The sequence below is a fragment of the Mobula birostris genome, chromosome 25 (assembly GCF_030028105.1).
Source record: "Mobula birostris isolate sMobBir1 chromosome 25, sMobBir1.hap1, whole genome shotgun sequence".
NCBI classification, from domain to species: domain Eukaryota; kingdom Metazoa; phylum Chordata; class Chondrichthyes; order Myliobatiformes; family Myliobatidae; genus Mobula; species Mobula birostris.
Genome location: NC_092394.1, coordinates 12172044 through 12193343, shown reverse-complemented (window position 1 = coordinate 12193343; position 21300 = coordinate 12172044). Strand labels below are relative to the sequence as shown.

Below are 21300 nucleotides of genomic sequence, written 5' to 3'. Positions count from 1 at the left end.
TTATGGTGGTGCTACTCAGTCCCATAGTTTGAACTTGCACTGATCTAATTTGCAGGTCTGCTCTCATCACTGTTCATCTATCATAACCTACTAAAGCACCAAATCTTGCATAACTAATGTTTGCTTTCACTGCCTTTACACTGATGCAAAAACAACTTAGCATGCTTCTCTTTATTCCTACAGTTGGTATAATTTGTGCAGCTCCAGCAGTAGATGGGGCTTGGTGGAGGGCACAAGTGGTTGCTTTTTTCGAAGAAACAAATGAAGTTGAAATTCGTTACGTTGACTATGGCGGCTATGAACGAGTTAAAATTGAAGCATTACGACAAATCAGGTGATGTACCTATTGTGCTTAAGCATACAATTCAACCAAAGGTAAACCACTAGGAGCCCAAATCTATTTTTAGGTGTTATAGCGAGGTACTTGACGTCAAGACAGTGCCTCAGCTTTCATTCTCAAAATACAGCTAAATCAAAATTGATTATTTTACCCATTTCAAGTCATGGATGATAAATGTTAATGTTATTTTGAGATTGCCAACTCTTCCTCCGATCATGCGCCTCAGATCAACTAATAATCATTGTTAGTTTGTATGCTTCATTCTTAAAATATAAATTTTACATATTTGCCATTATTACTTATGCAGATGCATCAGTGGGAGAAGTATCTTCCAAGTAGATGAAATTGTGAGCCTATTTAGATATCTGGAAAATTAAGAATCCTCACCTAATTAAAATTAAGAATTGCTGCATAAAAGTCTGTTACAGTAATATGGTCTGGTGATTTTAAATTGTAGAACTTGGCTGTTAGGTTCTGTGTACTTGCCTAGCTCAGTGAGTACACATCGAATCAGATGGTTGTCAATTTGAGCCCCAGTTGAAACTTAAGTTAGATTGATGTTTAATGCAAACATTTGTATTTGCTTTTTCACACTTTTTCTTTGCATAGGTCTGACTTTGTGTCACTCCCTTTCCAAGGGACTGAAGTCCTACTGGATAATATAATGCCCCTCCCAGGTAAGAAGTCTGTGCCAAGCCTTTTCAAAGCCTACAGTGGAAAATTGTCTTTAAGTTCAAGTCGTATGCTGCTCAAGTGCATCTGCCTCAGTTGCAAGTTTATATTTAATTTTTGCACTACAGTCTACGTAATAACTGGGCTGGTGTGCTAAGCGCCAAAACTTCCCAAATTCCCAAGAATTCACTCAGCAATATGGCAACTCTTCACAGTTTAGAAGGGGAAAGATCTAAACATCAGTCTAGGCAGGGGTACTGAACCTATGGCAGGCATGCTCAAGATGGTACATGCAAATTTTTATTGGCATGCAGTGCTGCTCCTCGATTCTTAAATCCCACCCATAATAAAAAGATACATTTACTGCTAAGTGTTTTTGAGTGAACTAATTCAGGGGGCCCCAACCTTTTTTGCGCTGTGGACCGGTTTCATATTGACAATATTCTTGCGGACCGGCTGACTTGGGGGGGGGGGCGGGGTAGGCTCGCCAACGTACAAGAGTAGCAGTCAAATATGTTGTGTTTACCCCGAGAAAGACTACAATGACCATGAAGCCTTGTGCGGGCACCAGTGCACATGCATAACTTGTGCATGCGTGTACATGCCGATTTTTAAAAAATCGTTTTTGCCGATTCTGTGGGGGGGGGGGGGGTTGGTATTAATCACGACTGGAATATAGGTGATAAGTGGCTAATACACTCAATTTCGTTTCTAAAAGGGTTTATCTAACAAATTTAATATTAAACACACAGCGCATATTTTCCTTGCATGAATATAGCGATAAGACAATTATCCGGGAGGACGGGAGCTTGAAGTAAGTGTTGAACGAACTTCCAGTAGAAGTGGTAGAGGCAGGTTCGATATCATTTAAAGAAAAACTAGATAGGTATATGGACAGGAAAGGAATGGGGGGTTATGGGCTGAGTGCAGGTCGGTGGGACGAGGTGAGAGTAGCGTTCGGCATGGACTAGAAGAGCAGGGATGGCCTGTTTCCATGCCGTAATTGTTATATGGTTATATAAGTCACTTATAGCATCATAACATTTTAAGTAACGTTTGGATATTAAACGCACAGCGCATATTTTCCTCGTATGGACATATAAAATCATTGCAACGCACCAATATCACTGAATCAGTGCGAGCCCTGGGCTTGTTTTCCTGCAACAAGACAGTCCTACCGAGGGGTGATGGGAGACAGCGATACTCAAACGAGGTTCCTTATGTACAGTCTATTCCACAATTTAGTTTTTGTTGCATTCATTGCAGAGATGTTGGAAATGGAAGCAACATTTTCAGTGCTTTCATGGCTATCTCAGGATATTTAGCCTTGACTTTGATCCGGAATGCCAGCAGAGATGTTATGTCAAACATACTTTTCAGCCCGCTATCATTTGCAAGCTGGAGGAGTTGATATTCTTCCCGCGCTGACATGAATGACACATGGATAATGACCTCGTGTGCGTTCAAGCTCAACAGAGCGTGACAGGGAATGAGGAAAGGTGCAGCTGACTCCTATCGCCAAATCATATCGTTTCCTCGCGGCCTGGTAGTGCATGTCTTGTGGCCCAGTACTGGTCCGCGGCCCGGTGGTTGGGGATCGCTGAACTAATTCATTAATCAATGATCTCTGCTGAAGTTTATAATCAGATGTGAAAGAAATTTTTAGATTGTCAATTTGGTGCCCACTCAAAGGTTTGCCATCCTGGTTTAGGATCTCCAGCTGTTCAAATGTTGCAAATACAAGTTGCTATTTATATTCATTCATTCAATGGCAGTATTTTGCTGTTCTTCTATTGTCTCCAGATTTAAATCCTGGCATTCCTTCCTTACACAGTTCAACATGACCTCAAGCATACTTAATAATAGGCAGTTGATGTTGGAGTAGCTAGTAATGTCCCATGGATATTTTAGAGTTTCACAAGTGTTCAAAGTAAATTTATTATCAAATACATAGATCACCATATGCAGCTCTGAGATTTTTCTTATGGGCATACTTAGTAAATCTAATAATCATAATAGAATCAATGAAAGATCAGACCTGACAGTGCACACAAACTGTAATTACGGAAAAGTAAGCAAGCAGTAAATATTGGGAACATGAGATTAAGTCCTTGAAAGTGAGTAGGATCTGGTAGACCAGTGTCATGGGGATGGAGGGCACAATGCATGCCTATACAGGTGTACTGTGGAGGTTTTGCTGTCTGCTCGCTGTGTAGAACCTACTCTCTTGGCTTTAAAGGGGCTGCAAAGAAAAGATCCATCAGGACCATCACAAAGGCTGCTGAGTGAACTTGCAGGTGGCTGTGATCAACCCTGGCTGGGTCACCTGGGCGAGTGTGTGAAAGGCACGAAACACTCGATTACCCCAGGTTCACATCACTGTCCCAGCGCGTCCTAGAGTGCATTGTTGATAGGTTGTGGAAATTAGTTCAGTGATGGGAGAAGTAAAGTTGTCCCACTGGTTCAAGAGCTTGATGGTTTAGGGGTAATAACTGTTCCTGAGGCTCCTGTATCACTATCTTGTTGGCAGCAGTGAGAAAATAGCATGTCCGGCATACTATAGTAGGTTGATGCATAACCTGACCCCCTTTCAAATAGAGATCTGTGACCTTGTTACTTGTTTTACAGGTGAGGACCACTTCTCAGATGAAGCAAATGCTGCGATGGATGAAATGACACGTGGTGCAGCTTTACTTGCCCAGGTGAGAATTGCTTGGAAGGTTACCTGGCTTTTCGAACTTGGAATCTGGTATTATGGATATTTTTAAGGAATGCTGTTTCCCAGGCAAATTCAAATAGCATTGCTAGTTATGTGCACAGCAATATGCCTTGTCCCAGTTCCACTATGTGTAAATGACTATCAGAATACAAAAAATATTAGTAGAAAATGGCCATTTATCAGCTTGTGGCAGCTCTCCCAATTAGCAAGGTCATGTTGATTCTTGTACCTCTGCACTATTTGCTAGTATTCTCTTAAAGAACTGTAGGTTTTTAGATATTGTCCTGGATAGACAATGCTTGGTAAGTCTATTACCATGGTTCTGTAGAGAATTCCAAAGATTCATAAATGTCTGTGTGAAGCAATTTCGTTACTGTCACATTTCTGAGCTCTGATTCCACAACCAGAGGAGAGCTTATTCCTGCAAATAAATAAATAAAGTTTAATGGGATCACCTCATCTTTTTATAGAATATAGACCCAGTGACCATTTATTGCTCATAATGGGGCCATGTTCTGATCTGAGACTACTTGACAAGTAAATATTAACTACTAATAGACTGTTCATGTAATCAATTCTAGGAGGCAGATTTAACATCCACTTGCAGACCTGTTCCAGTCCATTTGATAGTCCTGTCACTCTGATTTTACTGTTAATTGGGTTTGAGCAATGTTGAAGAAAGTGGAGCTCAGAAATCCTGAATGAGATTTTCTCCTGTTTGAGAATCTGTCTCCTTGTTTACAGAATGAATAAAGGGGAACTTTGGACATGGGGTTCCATAGCTTTGGATTCCAGCAATTTTGTAATAGTTTGCCCAGAAAATTATTTCCACTTCTTGTTTCTACATCTTGCTCTGGTAAACTTGGTTGTGTTTCACAGGTTGGCAGGGGCCCCGTTTAATTTTAGTCAAATATGTGACTTTTTTCAGTTAATGAAAAGTGGCTTCAATTTGCATTGTTTCTAGAAACAAGTTTATCTCTGAATCTACTGGATTTTCTCTGCGGGGGGTGGAGGTTGATTATTTTAGATTTCAAGGAAGTGCTTGCTATATATCAGAGTGGAATTCATTCTGGTATGGTCAATATAATATATAAAAGCTGATCTTATTTATGTATTCAGAGCATGAAACAAAGGTCAGTAAATCAGTTACAGAATTACAAACTAATTGACTAGTGTAACTTTCCTATATTCATCTTTGTCCACGGGAGCTTCCTCCAGGTGCTTCATTTCCTTGTTCCAGTTAGTAATTGGTAATTGTATATTTGTCCTTTGATTTGGCTAGGGTTAAATAGGTGAGCTGCTGGTTGGAAGGGCCTGTTCATTGCTGTAAAATAAAGTTTCAGGAACTCTTAATGATTTTGGTCTTGAGATTAAATTGCTGTTTGTTTATTTTCAGGTAACTGGTTATGACAACAGTGGTACACCTCTCATACACTTGTGGAGTATAGCTGGTGATAAGGTGAGTCGAATACCTTGTTCCTTGTAGGCCCTTAGTCTCATCTGAAGTGTTAAGCTGTATATGGGAAAGGAAATGGTGTCAGGAAAATAAATAATGTAGTTGCTAAAATGGTGCAGTTTGGAGGTGCTAATGCTTCCTTTTGAAGGATTGATATTTTATCCTCAATGTTTAGGTTATTTAGCTAGCTCAGAGCAGTCTCTTTTCCTCACTTATTTCCCAGTAACTATTTCCTCATGCATGTCCATCAACTCCACCCCAATTCTCCTCTGCTTGGAGTAATCTAGTGAACATCAAGCCTGCCAGTCAGCATGTCATTGAGATGTGGGAGAAAACTGGTGTGGTCGAGGAAACCCAGAGTCAAGTTGAATATTCAGACTGAAGATCAGAACTGAACCTGAATGGTTAGTGTTAAAGCAGCCACTCCTCATTCACTTTCATTCTCTTGGCTGTTTTGTAATCTCAAGGATTTGAGAAGTTTATTCCTAACTGTCAGATATTACATCGGGGGTCTTTTTAACGCCTTAAGTTGTCAATTGCACAAAATTCATATAGTATTGGGCAATATGGTGGCACTTTAATGTAGCTGGGTTCAGTTGTAACTTCAGACACTGAAGTTTGCATGTTCTCTCTATGGCTGAATTTCTGCTGGGTCATCTGGTTTCCTGTCCCTAAGATAAGTTGGTAGGTTCAAAGTAATTTTATTAAGATACATATGTCACCATACACAACCCTGAGGTTCATTTTCTTGCGGGCATTCACAGTAGATACAAAGAAACATAGAATCAGTGAAAAATTGCACACAAAGATGGACAAACAACCCATGTGCAAAAGACAAACTGCAAATCTAAAATGAGAAAATAATAAGCAATAAATATCAAACATGAGATGAAGGGTCCTTAAATGAATCCTTAGGTTGTGGGAACAGTTCAGTGTTGCGGTGAGTGAAGTTATCCCCTTTGGTTCAAGAGCCTGATGGTTGATGGGTAATAACTGTTCCTAAACCAGTAACTGGCTACTGTAAGTTATCCCAATGTAAATAAGTGTCAAAAGAAAGTTGTTGAAAGTGAGAAACTCGGGGGGTGGGGGTGTGGAATGGAACTTGACACTTAGCTGCTGGGAGCCACCATTGATCAAATGAGCTTAATGGTAGCAGCATCATGTGTTGTAGAAAGTAATAGGTATCTTAATTTTCCTTGAACAATCTTCATTTATTTGTCTTGACATTTAAAAATGCACTCTCTGAATTATAAGGCTTCGAAAACATCACTTCCTAATGGCTAAAAATCAGAATTATAAAGGTGAGGTATGGGTTTTAGTGCACGTGTCAGGTGACAGCTGGAACCCCATGATGCAGTAGAAATAATCTGCATTTCCATTGTGCCAGGGGTACTTTTATTGTAAACAACAACTAGTCATTCTATATGCAAACTATTCCAGTACTGGTCTCTTTGGAGTTCGCCAGTCAAGGTGCAAATCCCAGCTCGTCTGGAACCTATATGTGCGCTTGGGGCCGAAGGGAATCTAGGACAAGAGGGGACAGTCTCAGTACACAGGAGTGTCCACTTAAAACAGGTGCAGAAAAATTTCTTTAGCCAGGGGGTGGTGAATTTGTGGAATTTATTCCACAAGCAGCTGTGGAGGCCAGGTGATTGGGTGTATTTAAGGCAGAGCTTGATAGGTTCTTGATTGGACATGGCATCAAAGGTTACAGGGGGAAGGGGCTGAAGGGGCATAAAAGATCAGCCATGCTTGAATTGCAGAGCAGACTCAATGGGCCAAATGGCCTAATTCTGCTCCTATGTCTTAATGGTCTTATACAGTCCTTGTGCATAATATCCAATAAAGTATGTTTCTTTGTCAAATATTGGCAAGTATTGAAAGCTTAATGGTTTAATCATAATGCTATAGTCCACTTAGGCTACGTCCACGCTACGCCGGATAATTTTGAAAATGAAGCTTTTTCTCTTCGTTTTGACCCTCTTTCCACACTAAAATGGCGTTTTCATCCCCTGAAAATGGAGATTTTCAGAAACTGTCTCCAGGGTGAATAAATCTGAAAACGCCTAATATCCGTTGTGGTGTGTATGGGGTAAGCAGAGAGATTTAAGAACATTGTTATGACAACACCACAACAATGCTTTTTCTGCTTCTGCTTGGTACTGCACAAGCGCTGCACAAAACTGTTATAATGCACAGTTGGTGTGAACGGGGTGAGAGTTAAATTGTAAAGTGAGCTTTTTTGACTATTTAAAAATGCTGCCGTGACATGCCGGAACAGATGGCCGCAGCGCGGCATTTCATTGTTTTCTTGGAATGCAACCCCCCCCCACATAACCTAACAATTTCAGAACAGACGGCAACAAGACTGAAGCCAGAAGAGTTAGAAATGTACTCACCAAATACATTGACCCATAGCTTACTGAATAAATAAGTATACTCTCTTCACCCTGTTTTCTGTCCTTGCTTGTATGAAGGTGGTTTATCTATTTATGCAAGTACTTCTCTGACAATAGATGTGTAACAGCCTAATGTAACATTGTATGGAAATACAAGATAACACTGATGCAGACATGTTTTATACAGTACATTTAACAAGGTGCTTTATTAATGCAACAGAGTTGGTCAGTTTTTCAATGTTCGTCGTCAGCCGGGTCATACTGTCCGTGAACTCCCTGTCGGTTGCCTCCATACACTCCAGTATTTGTTTCTTTTTAGTTTTAAGTCCTCCTGCGTGAGAGCCATGAGCAATTCCTTCAAAGTTTTTCTGCTCTGTAACTGGACAAAGGTGCACCGTATACTGTTTCCTCTTCGCTTGTTTTCTGTGTGTCCTGCGCATGCCCAGTAGGAGGAGATTTGCCCAAATATCCGCCTAATGTGGACGGAGATACTTTGAAAAACGCTTAGTGTGGATGCCTGTCGTTTTTACTCGAAACCGGCGTTTTCAAAATCATCTGGCGTGGTGTAGACGTAGCCTAAATTTCCAAGAGCTTTTGTGCTGAAATCATAATTTGAATTAAGATAACACTTTGATAGAAAGGATGTGGAGAGGATGTTTTCTGTGGTGGGGGAGTCAAAGATCAGAGGTGATGGCCTCTGGATAGAGGGACATCTAATTGGAATGGAGATGAGAAATTTCTTTAGCCAGAGAGCAGTTAGTCTATGGAATTAGTTACCACAGGCAACTGTGGAGGCAAGTCATTGGGTATATTTAAGGCAGATTAGTCAGGCCATGAAGGGATATGGGCAAGAAGGCAGGAGGTTGGGGCTGAGGAAAAATTGATCAGCCAGAATGAAATGGTGGAGCATTTCCTTGTGATGTATGGGTCACCCGATTGGATCAAATTTAAGTTGTAAAGGCTATATTGCTCACACCTGGAGATGCCCAGAGAGCTGTAGGAAGTGACCTCTATTTCTTGTGGTGAATAATCTTTTTCATTTTCCCCCTCTAGGTCCTGTTGTTAAATAGATTCCTGGTGGAAAAAGGACATGCACAATGGATGGAGAGCTACTAGTCTGCAGCTGGAAGCCATTTTTCTAAACTCATTTTGCACTGCATTGTAATTCAATCATTTGCTAGCTGTGCAGATGTGTATATAAGTCACTGTATTAATATTTTGTAAGATCTCACAGTACATAAAGGGGACTTTTTCAAAGTTATGGAATCTATAGGTAAGTGATTGTCACTCAATTGTCATGTCTGATTAATTTGATATTTAAGAGAAACCTTATTGTCATTGTACAGAATAGTTTTGCTAGATTACTTGAATGGAATGATATTGTGATCAATGAGTTTGCTACTTGGTTGTACAGACTTGTAAAAAGTATCCAAAAAAAACTGACAGAATTCAGCTTGTGTGGTGTTTTTTTATTGTAGCTTGGAGCTTCTCTCATTTGTTTGTCATTTGTAATTCTGTATTTCCAGTAAGGCACTGAAATGATTTTTCTCTACTGATTTGAGGATTTAATGCACATCAGCTAGAAAAATCTTCTGGTGTGATACAATGTGGGTTAAGGATGTCCACACACAATCTGAAGTGATGCTTCTTTGCTGTTGGAACTGCTGTCCTTCAGAGGTTAAAACCAAAGCCTTGTGATATATTAATATACAATCCCAAGAGACTAGATTTCTGTAATAAGTTAGAATCATCTTTAAAATACCTAGATGGGGCAAACACCACAGTAAGATAACATGAATTACTATTTACAAAATGTATGTTTTGGGGGAAATTCTGTATAATTTCTTGCATTCATATTGGCCATTGGAATGATCCTTTGTCCAGTAGTGGTTGGTGGAGGAAGCTTATCGCTCCTTTTGTTCCAAAAAGTATAGTGCTGTTAAGCCAGCTACTTTGCTAGCTGCCCTAGCTTGCCAAGATGTGATTTTAGATTTTGATAGTTAATGTAATTATAACTGGGCACAGTGATTCAATGTATCTTGCAATATTTTACCTGCTAATTTGTTTATGCAGCCTAATTTGCTTTGAAGTTGTATCCTGGGTTTATCCTTCCAATTAACAGCTGCTATAATGTGCTGAATCAAATAATCACCCATTGGCTTCAATCTCATCTAATTTACCTCATGGTTCATCTTTGAATTTGCTTTCTTTGTGGTGTGATAAAATTGTTTTTGGGATTTTGAGTGCCTTGTAAAGACTTGTCATCTATGGATTTTGCTGTTATCCCAGCATTCTACCTCTTTTACCACATTGCTTTGATATTGAAAGTGACAAGTCTTTTACTAGCCCCAGACACCAAGTATATCAGACTATTTATTCATTGTGTATGTGACATCTATTTTCATTCAATGTGTAATATACTTTGTTTCTCAACACAGTTTCATGTTTCAGCCTAATTTGTGTAAAGTCCTACAAGCTTCCAGTTGCCTTTTAATTCAGCTGGGTTATAACTGGGGTTTCAGTATCCATGCAATTTTGTATAATTAAGACTGGTATTTATCTAATCTCTTGGACAACATCAAAACTTCTCATGTCACACTGGGTGGATACCTTCTGCAATTGTAATGCAGCAAAGTCATTTAGCAAACTCAACCCACTGAGAAGAGTTGCAATTTGTTAGTAATGTTGATTCAAGCCCAGACATCACATTTGTAGAGTCAAGACAGCAGGCACCATCTTCATTCTTGCACATCTGTGGTGTCGTGAGTTTTGTTTTTAAATTAAGCTCAGCAGAGTGAATGGGTACAGTACAGCACTTGAGCTCAAGCAGCTCTGACTACCCATCTCAATGAAGAAAAACCTGGAGTGAGCTGGAGCTGGCCTGCAGGATTGAAGTTGGTGCCTCTTGCCTGTGCCTGCAACTCAGTACATTTGCAGTTTTATTCTTTTTCAGCCCATAACTGGTCCGTCTAAATTTTCCAATTTGTTGCATCCCAACTCATCTTTGTCCTGTTGCATGACATGGGTGATCATGATCTTCCATCTGTCTTTAATCTGAAGTTCCAATAAGCTCACCTTTTGCCTGTCCATCCCATGATGTAACTCATGAATATCATGTGCTGTCAACCTCAACTTTTCCTTCCATCGATTTATTTCTTTTGCCATCTCTGCAAGATGTTCGAGCTTCTTTCCGTAGTACATCCCAGAACTTCCAGCTGCCATTTCCTGATTGATATCTGCTCTGTTCTTTAGCTTTTCGCAACACTCCCTCATTTGTTACTGTCCTTCACAATAGTTTCATCATTCTCCTCAAAAATCACGTTTCCACAACTTCAACTCTAACCTCACTTTGCTTTGATATTATCCAACATTCACTCCCATATGTTGGTGTGGAATGAACATAGCGCCACAACAGAGTTTCGTACCCATAGAAATTGTTATTCTTTAGTATCTTGCATTTAGCAATCCCAATCCTTCTAATTTCAACATCAACCATACCGTCAAATATTATTGTGCTCCCTAAGTAGTTAAACTTAAACGTTTGTTTTGTTGCCCACTTTCAATTTGCATTTCTGTGTTTTTGACAGCCATACATTCAGTCATCTTGCAGTTGATGGTCAATTGTCTCTTTGCACTTTCTTCAGCTTTTTAGTATTTCATGGGGCTTCTCTTTAGAAGTAGCTATCAGCACTGTCATACGTTGTTCAAATTGTAACCACCAATGATCATGCTTGGAATACTGCTATAGTTTTACACACTTCTTCTGTGGCAGCAATACATAATTTTAAAAAATGGAAGTAGCATAAGACATACATTAATATAGTTTTAAAAATTAGGTACTGCAAAAAAAAATAGTTAATACTCTGGACCACCTCAGTGGTAACAATAAGAAAAGGGCATAGCCTGATTGGTGGGGTTCCTTTATAATGCATGCTGCACTTCTGAGGCATTGCCTTTTGAAAGTGCCCTCTGCTTGGGAGGCTAGTGCCTATGATGAAGCTGCCTGAGTTCACAACTTTCTGCAGCTTTTTCTGATCCAGTGCATACCAGACAGTGATGCTCTCCAAGGTATACCTGTACAAATTTGCAGAATCTTTGGGTGTCATACCAAGTCTCCTTGAGCTCCTAATGAAATATAAGCTGCTGCTATGCCACCTTTGTAATTGCACCAATATGTTGGGCCCAGGATAAATCTTCTGATACCCAGAACTTTTTAAAATTTAGATACAACATGAAACAGACCCTTCCAGCTATGCTGCCCAGCAATCCCCCAATTTAATCCTAGTGTAATCAGGACAATTTACAATGACCAGCTGGTTTGTCTTTAGACTGTGGGAGGAAACCCATGCTGTCACGAGGAGAACGTGCAACGCTCCTTACAGGCACGGCAGGATTTGAACCCAGGCTGCCATTACTGTAAAGTGTTGTGCTAACCACTATGCTACTGTGCTGCCCCACTTGAAGCTGCTCACCCTTTCCACTGCTGATCATTCAATGAGGACTGGTGTGTATTCCCTCAAGTCTGTGATCAATTCTTTGGTCTTATTAATGTTGAGTGCAAGGTGGTTGTTTCAACACCATTCAACCAGCTGTCTATTTCACTCTTATACAACAACTCGTACCATCTGAAATACTGCCAACAATCATTGGCAAATTTAGAGATGGAGTTTGAACTGTGCTTAGCCACACAGTTGAGGCTAGAGCAGTGGGTTAAGCACGCCTCCTTGAGGCTCACTGGTGTTGGTTGTCAGTGAAGTGTTATTTCTCTCTGCGTTGATTGGTCTGCCCATGAGGAAGGTGAGGATCTAGTTGCAGAAGGAGGTACGGAGGCCCAGGTTTTGGGGCTTGTTGATTAGAACTGAGGGTATGTGGATGCTGAGCTGCAGTTAGTAAACAGCAGCCTGACTGTAGGTATTGTTATCGTCCAGGTGATCCAAAGCCGATTAGAGAGCCAGTGAGACTGCTTCTGCTGTAGACCTACTGGGGTGATAGGCAAATTGCAGTGTCCAGCTCCTTGCTCAGTGTTGAGTTTAGCCATGACCAACCTCTTAAAGCACTTTAGTCCCACTGGACACTAGTTGTTGAGACAACTCACCCTGCCCTTGATGGTATGATTGTCACCCTTTTGAAGCAGATGGGAACCTCCAACTGTAGCAGTGAGATTGAAGATGTCCTTGAGCATTCCCACCAGTTGGTTGGCACAAGTTTTCAGTGACCTACTTGGTACGCCATCAGGGCCTGATGCCTTGTGAGGGTTCACCCTCATGAAAGATGTTCTGATATTAGCCTCTGGGACAGATCCAGATGCTGCAGGGATTCACATGGATCTAATTTTCTCCCTTTCAAAGTGTGCATAAAAGGTACTGAGCTCATCTGGGAGTGAAGCATTGGAGCCATTCATGATGTTGAATTATGGCTTACAAACCCTACCAGAGCTGGCGGGCATCCGATTCTGTCTGTAACCTCGGTCTGATTTGTTTTTTTGCTTGTAGAATAGCCTTCCATAGGTCGTACCTGGGCTTGTATAATTCTGGATCACCGGTCTTGAATGCCACAGATCTAGCCCTTAGCAGCCTATGAATCTTAGAAACCATAGAAACATTACAGCATAGAAACAGGCCTTTTGGCCCTTCTTGGCTGTGCCGAACCATTTTTCTGCCTAGTCCCACTGACCTGCACACGGACACCTCTATACACCTCTCATCCATATACCCGTCCAAGTTTTTCTTAAATGTTAAAAGTGACCCAGCATCTACTTTATCTGGCAGCTCATTCCACACTCCCACCACTCTCTGTGTGAAGAAGCCCCCTCTAATGTTCCCTTTAAACTTTTCCCACTTCACCCTTAACCCATGTCCTCTTTTTTTCTCTTCCTTAGCCTCTTCCTTAGCCTTCCTTAGTGGAAAAAGCCTGGTTGCATTCACTCTATACCCATCATAATTTTATATACTCTATACCTCTATCAAATCTCTCCTCATTCTTCTACGCTCCAGGGAATAAAGTCCTAACCTACTCAACCTTTCTCTGTAACTCAGTTTCTCAACTCCTGGCAACATCCTTGTAAACCTTCTCTGCACTCTATTTCAACCTTATTAATATCCTTCCTGTACTTTGACCAAAACTGCACACAATACTCCAAATTCAGCCTCACTAATGCCTTATACAACCTCATCATAACATTCCAACTCCTGTACTCAGTACTTAGATTTATAAAGGCCAGTGTACCAAAAGCTCTCTTTACAACCCTATCTACCTGTGGCACCACTTTTAAGGAGTTTTGTATCTGTACTCCCAGATCCCTGTGTCCTACTGCACTCCTCAGTGCCCTACTGTTTACCCTGTATGTTCTACCTTGGTTTGTCCTTCCAAAGTGCAATACCTCACACTTGTCTGTATTAAACTCCATCTGCCACTTTTCAGCCCATTTTTCCGGCTGGTCCAAATCTCTCTCTAAGCTTTGAAAACCTTCCTACTCCTCCAATCGTTGTATCATCAGCAAATTTGCTGATCCAATTTACCACATTATCATCCAGATTATTGATATAGATGACAAATAACAATGGACCTAGCACTGATCCCTGTGGCACACCACTAGTCACAGGCCTCCACTCAGAAGCAATCCTCCACTACCACTCTCTGGCTTCTCCCATTGAGCCAATGTCTAATCCAATTTACTACCTGACCATGTATACCTAGCGACTGAATCTTCCTAACTAACCTCCCATGCGGGACCTTGTCAAAAGCCTTCCTGAAGTCCATATAGACAACAGCCACTACCTTCCCTTCATCCACTTTCCTGGTATCCTCAAAAAAAACTCTTAATAGATTTGTTAAACATGACCTACCACGCACAAAGCCATGTTGACTCTCCCTAATAAGTCCCTGTCTGTCCAAATACTTGTAGATCCTATCTCTTAGTAGTACTTCCAATAATTTACCTACTACCAATGTCAAACTTACTGGCCTGTAATTTCCCAGATTACTTTTTGATCCTTTTTTAAACGAGAACAACATGAGCTATCCTCCAATCCTCCGGCACTTCACCCGTGGATACTGACATTTCAAATATATCTTCCAGGGCCCCTGCAAATTCAACACTAGTTTCCTTTAAGGTCCGAGGGAATTACCCTATCAGGTCCTGGGGATTTATCTACTCTGATTTGCCTCAAGATAGCAAGCACCTCCTCCTCTTCAATTTGTATAGGTTCCATGACCTCTCTACTTGTTTGTCTTATTTCTATTGACTCCAAGCCAGTTTCCTTAGTAAATACAGACGCAAAAAACCTATTTAAGATCTCACCGATTTCTTTTGGTTCCATACATAGCCGACCACTCTTCAAGAGGACCAATTTTATCTCTAACTATCCTTTTGCTCTTAATATACCTGTAGAAGCTCTTTGGACTGTCCTTCACCTTGACTCCCAAAGCAACCTCATGTCTTCTTTTAGTCCTCCTGATTTCTTTAAGTTTTTTGCACTTTTTATATTCCTCAAGCACCTCATTTGCTCCGTTTCCTATACATTAGATTAGATTGAGGACGTGCAGTCCTCTTTTATTGTCATTTAGTAATGCATGCAGTAAGAAATGATACAATGTTCCTCCAGAATGATATCGCAGAAACACAAGACAAACCAAGACTGACAAAAACCACATAATTATAACATAGTTACAATGGTGCAAAGCAATACCATAATTTGATAAAGAACAGACCATGGGCACGGTAAAAAAAAAAGTCTCAAAGTCTCTCGAAAGTCCCATCATCTCACGCAGATGGTAGAAGGAAGAAAAACTCTTTCTGCCATGAGCTTCCAGTGCTGCAAACTTGCCGATGCAGTACCCTGGAAGCACCCGACCACAGCCGACTCTTGAATCCATCGGAAAACTTCGAACCTCCGATACTGAGCGCCATCTCTGCCGAGTGCTTCGACCTTGGCCCCGGCAATAGGGAAAGCTGAGGATTTGGGGCCTTCCCCTTTGGAGATTCTCGATCGCACAGTAGCAGCGGCAGTGATGCGGGCATTTCAGAAGTTTCTCCAGATGTCCCTCTGTGCTTCTCACGCCTGTCTCCATCAAATCAGGATTGTGCACGGCCCCTACTTACAAATACGATATCATTTTGCAGCAGCCGCGCACACTGCCTCGTGCCGCCATCTTCTCTTCCTCTCCATGATGCATGTTATGCATCTCTCTCTTCTTTATCAGACTTCCAATATCCCTTGAGAACCAAGATTCCTTATTCTTACTCACTTTGCCTTTAATCCTGACAGGAACATACAAACTCTGCACCCTCAAAATTTCTCCTTTGAGGACCTCCCACTTACCAATCACATCCTTGCCAGAGAACAACCTGTCCCAATTCACGCTTTTCAGATAGAACCATAGAAACTGCAGCACAGAAACCGGCCTTTTGGCCCTTCTTGGCTGTGCCAAACCATTTTCTGCCTAGTCCCACTGACCTGCACACGAACCATATCCCTCTATACACCTCCCATCCATGTATCTGTCCAATTTATTCTTAAATGTTAAAAAAGAACCCGCATTTACCACCTCAGCTGGTAGCTCATTCCATACTCCCACCACTCTGTGTGAAGAAGCCCCCCTAATGTTCCCTTTTCCCCCCTCACCCTTAACCCATGTCCTCTTTTTTTTCTCCTCTTGCCTCAGTGGAAAAAGCCTGCTTGCATTCATTCTATCTATACCCATCATAATTTTATATACCTCTATCAAATCTCCCCTCATTCTTCTACACTCCAGGGAATAAAGTCCTAACCTATTCAACCTTTCTCTGTAACTGAGTTTCTCAAGTCCTGGCAACATCCTTGTAAACCTTCTCTGCACTCTTTCAACCTTATCCTTCCTGTAATTTGGTGACCAAAACTGAACACAATACTCCAGATTCAATCTCACCAATGCCTTATACAACCTCATCATAACATTCCAGCTCGTATACTCAATACTTTGATTAATAAAGATCCTTTCTCATTTCTTCAAATTTAGCCTTTTTCCAGTTTAGAACCTCAACCCAAGGATCAGATCTATCTTTATCCATGATCAAGTTGAAACTAATGGTGTTATGATCACTGGAACCAAAGTGCTCCCCTACACACACTTCCGTCACTTGTCCTAACTCGTTTCCTAATAGGAGATCTAATATTGCATCCTTTCTAGTTGGTACCTCTATGTATTGATTTAGAAAACTTTCCTGAACATATTTTACAAACTCTAACCTGCCTAGACCTTTAATAGTATAGGAGTCCCAATCAATATGTGGAAAATTAAAATCCCCTACTATCAGAATTTTGTTTCCTGCAGTTGCTTGCTATCTCTCTGCAGATTTGCTCTTCCAATTCTCGCTGACTATTGGGTGGTCTATAATACAACCCCATTAATGTGGTCATACCTTTCCTATTTCTCAGCTCCACCCATTTGGCCTTGGTAGACAAGCCCTCTAATCTGTCCTGCCTGAGCATTTTCCCTGACTAGCAATGCCACCCCCCACTCTTCATCCCTCTGCCTCTTATCACGTCTGAAACATCGGAACCCTCAAACATTAAGCTGCCAGTCCTGCCTGTCCTGTATCCAAGTTTCACTAATGGCTGTATGTTGTAATTCCATGTGTCAATCCACGCCCTCAGCTTGGTTCTTCTGGTTCAGCAATGGCTATTGGTCTGGGTATATCCAGTGTTCTCACAGGCACACACTCACCCAGAGGTCTTGAAGTCCATGACAACGGTGGTATATTCATTCAGATTCGAAGATGGATCCCTGAATAATGTCCAGCCTACCGACTCAAAGCAGTCCTGTAAGTGCTCTTCCACTTCCCCTGACCACTGGTACTGGGGTTCTCTGCTTCGGCGTGTCTGCTGAGTGTAGAAGCTACAGCTAGGTGATCAGACTTTCCAAAATGCAGATGTGGGTTAGCACGGTAAGTGTTCTTGATGGTGGTATATATAACTGGTCAAATGCATTGGCTGCTGTGGAGAGGGTGGTTGGAGAGAAAGGGAGGATGTCCTAGGAAAGCCACAGCAGTCAGGTGTCTGGCTCTGTGGCACGGAGAAAATTCGTGGGTTGGGGGTGGGGGGGAGTGATGAGGGATTCATTGGTTAAGGGAGAAGATTCCATGGTCAAAATCGAGATTCTCGGATGGTATGTTGCCTCCCGCGTGCCGGGTTCAGAGACATGTTAGTTCAAGTCCATAGCATTGTTAAGTGGGAGGGTGAGTAGCTGTACCTTGTGCTCATGTTAGTACCAGTGATGTGGGTAGGAGGGCTGATAAAGTCCTGCAAAGTGAATTCAGCGAGTTAGCTTCTAAGTTGAAGGATAGGACCTCCAGGGTTTCATCTCCAGGATTGCTTCCCATGCCACGTGCGAGTGAGGCCAGAAATAGAAAGATCATATAGTTTAACATGTGGCCAAGGAGTTAGTGCAGGAGGGAGGGTTTCAGGTTATTGGATCATTGAGCTCTTCTAGGGATGTTGGACCTGTACAGAAGGGGTGGTTTGCTCCTGAACTGGGGGCGGGGGGGGGAGGGACTAATATTCTAGTGGGAAGGTTTGCTAGTGCTGCACGGGGGTGGAGGGAAACTAAATTTGTAGGAGGATGGGAATGGTGGAGTAGTTGTGCAGAAAGATATTGTTAAGCCTACATACAAAGTCAGGAGTCAAAAGGCCAAGCATGGTGGAACTAACGTTCAGAGCCGCATATATTTCAATGCAAGGAGTTTTATAGGAAAAGGCTTGGGGCATGGACCAGCATGTGAAATTATGACATAAGTGAGACTTGTTTGCAGGAGGGGCAGCAGAACTGGCTGCTCAGATATTCCACGGTTCTGTTTTAGATGTGATAGAGTGGGAGGGATTAAATGGGGAGGGTGTCATTACTAGTCAGGGAAAATGACAGCAGTGCTCAAATCAGGACGCACGAGCTTGTCCAGTAAGGCTTGATGAGTAGAACTGAGGAATAAGAAAGGTATGGTCATGTTAATAGGATTATATTATAGACTGCCCAATTCGCAGGACTTAGAAAAGCAAATTTGTAGAAATCGCAGACCGTCTAAAGAAGCATACGGTTGTGGTAATAGGTGATGGAAACTTTCCACATATTGACTGGAACTCCCATACAGTAAGAGTTGGATGGGAAAGGGTTTGTCAAGTGTGCTCAGGAAAGTTTGCTTAATCAGTACATAGAAGTCCCAACTAGAGAGAGTGTGATATGAGATGTCCTGTTAAGGAATTATTGAAAAGAATACGTCTGGTCCTTGGGTTGAGATTCCATCACCAACACCTGAGGCAGTGTATTTCAGGCACCTATCATTACTTGTGTATATACAAAGGAACTTTGCCCCAAACATCTTTGAACTTGCCACCTCTCACATTAAATCCATGCCCTCTGGTATTAGACATTTCAACCCTGAGATAAAGATGTTGGCTGCCTATCAACGCCTCTCATCTTATAAACCTCTCATATTTCCTGTCAGCCTCTGCTGCTTCAAACAGTTTGGAGCCACCTGGATATTTTTATGTCTGACATTTTTTCCCTTCTGAATTTTTGCTCTTGGATCGCTTAACTATTTCAAAGGTGCTACTGATAGTAATCTGATTTTTTTTAGAATAGCACAGTGGGTAGAGTTAAGAAACTGCAAGGATAACAAGACCCTGATGAGAATTGTATACAGACCTCTGAACAGTAGCCAAGATATGGGCGACATAACAGGAGATAGAAAACTCATGTAAAAAGGGCAATGTTACAATCGTCATGGGGGATTTCAATCTGCAGGTAGATTGGAAAAATCAGGTTGGTGCTGGATCCCAAGAGAGGAAAATTGTAGAATGCCTATGAGATGGCTTTTTAGAGGAGCTTGTGGTTGAGCCCACTAGGGGAATGGCAATTCTGGATTGGGTGTTGTGTAATGAACCAGACTTGATTAGGGAGCAGAAGGTAAAGGAACCCATGGGAGCCAGTGATCATAATATGGTAGAATTCACCCTGCATTTTGAGAGGGAGAAGCTAAAGTCAGAAGTATCAGTATTATAAAAGGGAATTTGAGGCATGAGAGAAGAGCTGGTCAGAGTGGGTTGGAAAGGACACAGCATGATAACAGAAGAGCAAAGGTTGGAGTTTCTGGGAGCAACTTGGAAGGCATAAAAGCAAGTGAGGGTATATAGAATAGCAAAAATTAGTGGGAAGTTAGAGGGTTCGGAAAGCATTTAAAAACTAACAGAAGGCAACTAAAAAAAAACCGTAAGGAGAGAAGGTGAAATGTGAAGGTAAGCTAGCCAATAATAAAAGAGAATGCAAAATGTTTCTTCAGACATGCAGAATAATAGAGTGGTGAGAGTGATAGACTATTGAAAAATGATGCTGGAGAGGTAGTAATGCGGGACAAAGAAATGTTGGACAAACTTTAAGTACTTTGCATCATTCTTCACTGGAAGACACTAGCAATTACCAGAAATTAGAGTATCAGAGCAGAAATAAGTGTAGATACTAGCATGAATACTGTAGAAGATTGGCCGACTGGCATAGGCAAAGTGGAAATAAAGAGAGCCTTTTCTTGGCTGCTAGTGACTAGTGGTGTTCTGTAGGAGTCAGTATTGGGACTGCTTTTCATGTTACATATTAGTGATTTGGATGGCAGAATTAATGGCTTTGTGGCTAGGATTGCGGACGATACAAAGATAGGTGGAGGGGCAGGTAGTGTTGAGGAAGGTGGAAGTCTGCAGAAGGACTTGGACAGATTGGGAGAATGGGCAAAGTGGCAGATTGAATATAGTGTAGGGAGTGTATGGTCGTGCACCTTGGTAGAAAGAGTAAAGGTCTAGACTTTCCTAAACTGGGAGAAAATTTTAAAAACAGAAGTGCAAAGGAACTTGGGAGTCCTCATGCAGTATTTCCTAAAGGTTAACTTGCAGGTTAAGTTGATGGTAAGGAAGGCAAATGCAATGTTATCATTCATTTTAAGAGCAAGGATGTAATACTTTATAAAGTATTGGTCAGACCACACTTGGCATATTCTGAGCAGTTTTACGTCCCTCATTTAAATAAAGAGAAGTGCTGACATTAGAGGGGTCCAGAGGAGGTTCATAAGAATGATCCCAAGATTGAAAGGTCAGCATATGAGGATCTTTTGATGTCTCGAGGCCTGTACTCACTGGAATTTAGAAGAAGGAATGAAGGGGGATCTCATTGAACCCTATGGAGATGGATGGGAGGGGGATGTTTCCTAGGTTGGGGGAGTCTAGGACCGGAGGGCACAGCCTCAGAATTAAGGGACATCCATTTGGAACAGATGAGGATGAATTTCTTTAGCCAGAGGGTGGTGAATCTGTGGAGTTTATTGCTACAAATGGCTGTGGAGGACAAGTCGTTGGGCAAATTTAAAGTGGTTCTTGATTAGACAGCGTTTCAAAGGTTATGAAGAGGTGGCTGGAGAATGGGGTTGAGAGGGATAATAAATCAGCCATGATAGAATGACAGAGCAGGTTCAATGAGCCAAATGGCCTAATTCTGCCCCTGTCTTATGGTCTTAAAGCACTTAGGATCCAGATTCAGATTTATTTATCTTAAAATGTGTCATTTGTGTTAACAACCATCACACACAAGAATGTGCTGGAGGCAGTCTTTGTGCTTCCACGCAGTCCAGCACCAACATAACATGAAAGCAGAATGAAGAAGAAATTTCAGGTCAACGATTTTAGGATGGAGGAATCACGAA

At 41.6% G+C, this 21300-nt stretch overlaps 1 protein-coding gene across 3 annotated transcripts in view; it reads left to right on the top strand.

The window, feature by feature from the left end:
• Nucleotides 1–10023, top strand: part of akap1b (A kinase (PRKA) anchor protein 1b) — a 54223-nt gene extending 44200 nt beyond the window's left edge. For all 3 annotated transcript variants that reach the window (XM_072242990.1, XM_072242992.1, XM_072242991.1), the window contains exons 7-11: nt 186–334; nt 950–1017; nt 3641–3714; nt 5128–5190; nt 8640–10023. In XM_072242990.1, coding sequence (XP_072099091.1) covers nt 186–334; nt 950–1017; nt 3641–3714; nt 5128–5190; nt 8640–8702 — 417 coding nt within the window. In that variant the 3' untranslated portion in view covers nt 8703–10023. The remainder of the gene's footprint in view (nt 1–185; nt 335–949; nt 1018–3640; nt 3715–5127; nt 5191–8639) is intronic.
• Nucleotides 10024–21300: the final 11277 nt, after the last annotated feature.